This window comes from Monopterus albus, unplaced genomic scaffold (genome assembly GCF_001952655.1).
Source record: "Monopterus albus unplaced genomic scaffold, M_albus_1.0 scaffold442.1, whole genome shotgun sequence".
Taxonomy (NCBI): Eukaryota; Metazoa; Chordata; class Actinopteri; order Synbranchiformes; family Synbranchidae; genus Monopterus; species Monopterus albus.
Window position 1 is genome coordinate 26,229 of NW_018128322.1, and position 7,350 is coordinate 33,578.

General features: G+C 42.2%; 1 protein-coding gene and 1 long non-coding RNA gene across 2 annotated transcripts in view; both read right to left on the reverse strand.

Annotated features, from left to right (window-relative positions):
* prkdc (protein kinase, DNA-activated, catalytic subunit) overlaps positions 1-7,350 on the reverse strand; it is a 139,607-nt gene that overhangs the window by 10,156 nt on the left and 122,101 nt on the right. The window contains exons 81-84 of the mRNA XM_020587171.1: positions 6,882-6,965; positions 6,646-6,717; positions 6,367-6,563; positions 5,879-6,069 (exon numbers count right to left, since the gene is read on the reverse strand). Coding sequence (XP_020442827.1) covers positions 5,879-6,069; positions 6,367-6,563; positions 6,646-6,717; positions 6,882-6,965 — 544 coding nt within the window. The remainder of the gene's footprint in view (positions 1-5,878; positions 6,070-6,366; positions 6,564-6,645; positions 6,718-6,881; positions 6,966-7,350) is intronic.
* On the reverse strand, positions 1,119-1,697 carry LOC109952213 (uncharacterized). The gene is made up of 3 exons (XR_002273722.1): positions 1,662-1,697; positions 1,417-1,470; positions 1,119-1,173 (listed from the first exon to the last, which is right to left on the reverse strand). It is a non-coding gene; the product is annotated as an uncharacterized LOC109952213 (long non-coding RNA).

Consider the following 7,350-nt stretch of genomic DNA (forward strand, 5'->3'; position numbering starts at 1 on the left):
GTGGCTCACCGACCCCTGTACGACCGGAGCAGGAGCTTGGTTAGCATTGCCGGCAGTAAGTCAGACTTGTTTCCAGTGCTTGTTGGACTCCGGCAGGGCTGCCCTTTGGCACCGGTTCTGTTCATTATTTTTATGGACAGAATTTCTAGGAGCAGCCAGGGGCCGGAGGGAGTCCGGTTTGGGGACCACAGGATCTCGTCTCCGCTTTTTGCAGATGCCGTTGTCCTGTTGGCCCCATCAAACCAGGACCTCCAGCATGCACGGGGGCGGTTTGCAGCCGAGTGTGAAGCGGCTGGGATGAGAATCAGCACCTCGAAGTCCGAGGCCATGGTTTTCAGTTGGAAAAGGGTGGCTTGTTCCCTTCAGGTTGGTGGAGAGCTCCTGCCTCAAGTGGACGAATTTAAGTATCTCAGGGTCTTGTTCACACAATATTCCACCAGTTACAAGTCTTGGAAATATTCTGCTGTTTGTTTGGTGTGACTGCATCTAGTAAACTGCTCATTAGTGTAAAAGACCATCTTATATGCCTTTAAGGAATTTGATTTTACCCCAAACATCTTTTAAAAAATTTCACTTTCAGTGTTTCATTTCTTATCTGCAACGCTTGAGGAAACAGTTTAATAACTTTGTTACCAGAGGACAGAAAACTCACATCTTCAAAATATTGTTGTTCTCTGGAGCTGAGAAAATTTTTGGCTTGCAGTCCATGTATTTTTAAAACATAAAGTGGGCTATAAATGGATTTCATGGGTTCTTACAACACATGAATATAAACAGGTTAGAATTTACAAGGCTTTGATGCAGAAGCTGCAACAGCAGCGGTTGTGTGCTATTCACACTACATCTGTCAGAATTATAGCAAATGCTGCTTACCAGAAACAAATGAAAAGACTAGAAACATGAAAACATGTGCTGACAACAGGGCGCTGCTAATTTGTGATAAACGGCAACATTTTCCTGAAAGTGATGCAGGTTAGAAAACAGTAGGACTTGTTGCTAATTGTCCCGGAACGGAGCTGCAGTGAACAGTGACTTTGATTTTAAGGTGAGCCCAGTAGTTCTCATTACAGATCACTGGTGCTGAACTGCAGACAGCAAAGATTAAATTGTCTTACTTACTGGTTCACCTGGAGGTCCGGCAGGGCCTGGAGGTCCTGGTCTACCAGGGGAGCCCTTTAATTGAGACAAAGAAAGGAGTTAACAACCCTCCTGGCTATGATATGAGGCAGGCATAAAGGGCTTTAACTTTGTTTTCACACCCATCTCAGATGGTGGAGATTTGTGTCCCGGAGCTGTGATATATCGTACTTTTTCATCCGCAGGGGGCAACTGACATTCTCTTATGCTTCCAGCCATATTTTATCTGTGGATGTGTGAGGGAGCGAATAAGAGTGGAAGGACAGGCTGATTTCTCACCTCTCTTCCTGGAACTCCGGGAGGGCCGGATACACCTGGGGATCCACGTGGGCCCTGAAAAATACCCAAACACACTGATAATCTAAACAATTTTGGTTTATAAAACTTTACAAAACTCTGCAATGTCTTAAATGTATTGTAAAATAATTGCAAGATTGCTGGCCACAGCATAAATGAGTGAAAATCAGTGACAATAAATTTGATCATTGCTTGTGTGATGTGGATTCAGAAAATGTTCCACAGACCTCAATCCCTGGTTTTCCTGGCTGTCCCATGAGGCCCTAAGAAGACATTAAAAAAATTTTAAGACTAAGTGTTCTTTCTGGGTTTTGACTCCTTACCTGACTCCATAGGAGAGCTGCACAAGAATTCCTATATGCTTAGACTGCTTGTTTATGCATAAGTGGCAAATAAAAATCTTGACCTGACTTGATAAAGAATAAGAAGTCCTGCAACAGATGGTCAAGGCAGCCCAGAGTCCTGATCTGGACTTCATGGAGTCATGAATAGAGGTGGTCGCATCAAAAGCTGGACTCACAATGGCGCCAGTCTTTTGTTGAGGTGGTCGCATCAAAAGCTGGACTTACAATGGCGCCAGTCTTTTGTTGTTTGCTCTCCTTGGCTTATCTCTGCTTTCTACACAAAACACAACATCTCTATTGACCTATGAGCACTCAATTTTACTCATGTCAAGATTTTGTCTCAAAATGTGGTGAATTATCGAGCAGCTAGAGGGGGAAATCCCTTTTCCTCCTTTGCTGGCAATTGTGCCTGCTTATGTTCGTCGCACCGCAACCGCAGAAGAAATGCACGTCATGGAAGGCATGCTGGTAGACTGGTTAAGCTAAAGCTCTACCTTGCCCTGGCACTGTCCTCTGCAATTAATCTCTACCATGTTCTGTCAGATTTTGGCCTGGCCTTCTATTGTCACATCTCCCCTTGTCTAGCCCCTGTGGTTAGTCGGCTTTCAGGTGGTGTCAGCCTCCTTTCTATGGAGCGGGAATAAACTCCAACCATCTTCAGCCACTGGACCGTACACCATGCCCGGATTTTGGATGTGATTCTGCAGTTAGATGTGCCCTGGTAAATGCCGGATCTTTGGCAAACATTAAATAACTTACAGTAAATTCTTGCTTTATCTGTAACTTTATTAACTTAACTTTATCTGTCTTACCGAAACCTTGTTCAATTCTGGTGAGTCATCTACAGTATATTATCACTCAAGACTGCACATTCCTTAATTCACTGAGCCTTATTAGCCGCAATGGTGGAACTGCAAACGTCTTCAAAAACTCTTAGTTGCAAACAGCTGACTTCAGGCTCTATATCCAGCTCTGAACTAAGTGTCTTTGAGCTAGTTTCCTCTGATACAGTTTTGTGTGCTGTGAGTTAGCCTCCCAAATATAATAAGGTTTTTTTTTAAGGACCTTTCAGACAAGCTCCTCTGGACACCACACCAGATGCCTGTGAGAAATCTCTCAAATTTGTTGTTGAAAGGGTCCTTAATACCAGATCACAGAGTCCTTTTTCTGCTGATTTAGCTTCTCCTGTTGCCAGTCTTTCTTATTTTCCTGGTTCAAGCCAGTGTCTCTCTTCTTTTTGAAGGAGACTATTATCCAACTTAAACCTTCTAACTGTCCTATTGATACTGTCCCTCCTCACCTTCTCAAAGAGGCAGTTGAACTCTCTGCTTTGGCACTGTGTACTATGGACTCAGGGAAGTTCTGCATTTGGTAAATGGTAAATGGACTATATTTACAGTGCCTTGCGAAAGTATTCGGCCCCCTTGAACTTTGCGACCTTTTGCCACATTTCAGGCTTCAAACATAAAGATATAAAACTGTAATTTTTTTGTGAAGAATCAACAAAGTGGGACACAATCATGAAGTGGAACGAAATTTATTGGATATGTCAAACTTATTCATCCCCTTTACTTTCAGTGCAGCAAACTCTCTCCAGAAGTTCAGTGAGGATCTCTGAATGATCCAATGTTGACCTAAATGACTAATGATGATAAATAGAATCCACCTGTGTGTAATCAAGTCTCCGTATAAATGCACCTGCACTGTGATAGTCTCAGAGGTCCGTTTAAAGCGCAAAGAGCATCATGAAGAACAAGGAACACACCAGGAACACACCAGGCAGGTCCGAGATACTGTTGTGGAGAAGTTTAACGCCGGATTTGGATACAAAAAGATTTCCCAAGCTTTAAACACCCCAAGGAGCACTGTGCAAGCGATAATATTGAAATGGAAGGAGTATCAGACCACTGCAAATCCACCAAGACCTGGCCGTCCCTCTAAACTTTCAGCTCACACAAGGAGAAGACTGATCAGAGATGCAGCCAAGAGGCCCATGATCACTCTGGATGAACTGCAGAGATCTACAGCTGAGGTGGGAGACTCTGTCCATAAAACAACAATCAGTCGTATACTGCACAAATCTGGCCTTTATGGAAGAGTGGCAAGAAGAAAGCCATTTCTTAAAGATATCCATAAAAAGTGTCGTTTAAAGTTTGCCACAAGCCACCTGGGAGACACACCAAACATGTGGAAGAAGGTGCTCTGGTCAGATGAAACCAAAATCGAACTTTTTGGCAACAATGCAAAACGTTATGTTTGGCGTAAAAGCAACACAGCTCATCACCCTGAACACACCATCCCCACTGTCAAACATGGTGGTGGCAGCATCATGGTTTGGGCCTGCTTTTCTTCAGCAGGGACAGGGAAGATGGTTCAAATTGATGGGAAGATGGATGGAGCCAAATACAGGACCATTCTGGAAGGAAACCTGATGGAGTCTGCAAAAGACCTGAGACTGGGACGGAGATTTGTCTTCCAACAAGACAATGATCCAAAACATAAAGCAAAATCTACAATGGAATGGTTCACAAATAAACATATCCAGGTGTTAGAATGGCCAAGTCAAAGTCCAGACCTGAATCCAATCGAGAATCTGTGGAAAGAACTGAAAACTGCTGTTCACAAACGCTCTCTATCCAACCTCACTGAGCTCGAGCTGTTTTGCAAGGAGGAATGGGCAAAAATTTCCGTCTCTCGATGTGCAAAACTGATAGAGACATACCCCAAGTGACTTACAGCTGTAATCGCAGCAAAAGGTGGCGCTACAAAGTATTAACTTAAGGGGGCTGAATAATTTTGCATGCCCAATTTTTCAGTTTTTTATTTGTTAAAAAAGTTTGACATATCCAATAAATTTCGTTCCACTTCATGATTGTGTCCCACTTGTTGTTGATTCTTCGCAAAAAATTACAGTTTTATATCTTTATGTTTGAAGCCTGAAATGTGGCAAAAGGTCGCAAAGTTCAAGGGGGCCGAATACTTTCGCAAGGCACTGTACATAGCACATTGTTCCACAGTGTGTTGCACTGGCCAAAGTGCTTTACAGGAGATGATACACCATTCACCCATTCACACACCGATGACGACAGGCTGCCACACAACGGCACTAGTCAAACCACCGGGAGCAATTCGGTGTCTTGCTCAGGGACACACTTAGGCATGCCGGGAGACCGGGAGTTGAACCAACAACTTGCTGGTCAGGAGACGGCCCTACCTCGTGAGCCACAGCCAACCTGCATTTGGATCTCTCTGTGACTTTTGATAAGGTAGATCATAAGATTCTCCTGCCTTGAGGATTTGATTGGTATTTCTGGCACTGCTTTGCAATAGCTTAGGTCTTATTTAACAGATAGGTTTTCCGTTAGTATTAGTGATTGTTTCCTCTACTGTCCCCCTGTCTTATGGGGTCCCACAAGGTTCCCACTCTAGGCCTGATCCTATTTTTGTTGCATATTCATCTATTATGTTTTATTCATTCCTTGTACTGCTGATGACATCCAATTGTATCTTCCTTTGAAGTCAGACGGAAACAACCATTTAAAAGGATAACTATATATTGCCAACGTAAATCCATATTTCTTTTAAAATCACATTGACCCTCTGTTACTGCAACAACTACAGCAACCTGATCTCTGAAAATACAAATAGCAGAAATGTGATGTTTCCACCTCAGCAGTTAAGGAGAAGGTCAAGAAAACCTAACACTGCTGTTCAGGGCAACTTAAATGGCAACCCCAACCACAAACTGTTCACACCACACACCTGACACATTTGCAGGCAAAACAAGCTAGTAACCATATCATCCTAACAAACATGTAATGTTACCTAAATAGCCAACTTGTCATCATCAATATGCTGTTGTTTAGACAAATAACAGAGCACAAGTGTGTTTAAATTGTACGTCTTGGTTGTCAGGCTACATTTCAAAAGTAATTTTATCTAACCTTTTTATTTTCACCAAGAGCACAGAGTCATAATTCTCCAGGATGACAATGTTTTTCAGGACATTTACCATTTCTCTCACGACTTCTCAAGAATCTCACCTAAAAACCTGAATCAAAATTTCTGTTTAATAAGATTTTTGTAGCGGGAGTGGTCACCTTCCAGTCCAACGAGGGCTCCTTGACAAACACATCCATGGTGGTAAGCAAGAGATCTGGCTCAGCCCTGTAGGCTCGCAGGGAATTAACCATGATGCTCTTGATCAAGCCTTCCTTCAAGGGTTCCATTAGATTCACAAACTGTCTGGTCAGCCGGAAAGGCATGAGCTCCGGCACAGGGAGAAACTGAGGGAATATTTCACAGATTGCACAGAAACAATGGTATTTATAGAATGAATTGTTGTGTGTCTTCCAATGAGGCCTCACTTCACATTTATACACAGGACACAATCACACCTAAGAATCATACAGTCAGACCAGTTACACACTATCTGCTACGTTTTTAGCCATGTTTAGCAGCGTGATGGCAACATAATTATGTCATTCAGTTGGCCCAACACTTTAATCCACACTGAAATATCTATCTGTATCCATGTCTAGAACACATCTATAACATTTAACTGAAATCCACTGTTTTCACTTAAAAAAAGCTGAACCGAATGCGTGACCAAAGTCGATGCCGATCATGCCTCCTGTTTCCATGTTGATCATAAAGTTGGAGAGATGGCGGTCTCCAATACCTAGAACCCAGTGGCTCACACACAGCAAAGCATGAGAGCTGCTAAAGTGAGACCGCAAGGAAAGAAAGGCCTCAGGACTATTGCACATCTTCAGAAAAGCTCTCCTACAAATTGAAAAAGAGAAAAATGTTTCACTGCAAGTGTTAACTTTCATGAGTGGTTTTGTTAAACAGATTGAGTACTTACTTCAGAAGATCACTGGGCACATGCTGCAACACCTTCACAAAGTTACTGACCGTTTGTGCACGATTTGCCTTCCTGTCAAAGAATAAATACATACAAGCCCGTTTGACACTGTGTGAGAACGGCGGTTTGAATCGTAAGAGCACTGCATAGTAAATTATAATCAAAATTTCATGAAATCATTTATAATTACTAGCTGCACACTGATTTATGAAAAAAGGAGCATTCAGGACACTTACTTGTAGGTCAGAACATATAGTGAAATATGTGCATTTGACTTTGGATCAAAGCTCGAGAGCCATTTAATGTAGAATTCAGCAGCCCTTAAAAAACAAAACATAAAAATGGCACTGCCACTGTAACAAACACACAACACTAACGATGGACATTTTGCAAAGCTTTACAACCAGTAAAGAATATTTAACACCCAAACAGATAATCTAGAAGTCTTTATAGTGTCTTTTTTTTTTTACATGTGAGAGTGATCACAAACTATAAATATCACTACCACAGAGTGCACTGATTTTTGATACACAGACAGTGCTTTTGTGCTCACTCATGTTTTAAAAACCTTTAAAATAAAAAGTTGTTAAAGAAATGAGATAGATTATGTAGATTATGTGTGTGTGTGTGTGTGTGTGTGTGTGTGTGTGTGTTTGTGCATGCTGATGCATATGCGTGCGTTTTTTCATTGTCCTCCAGCAACAT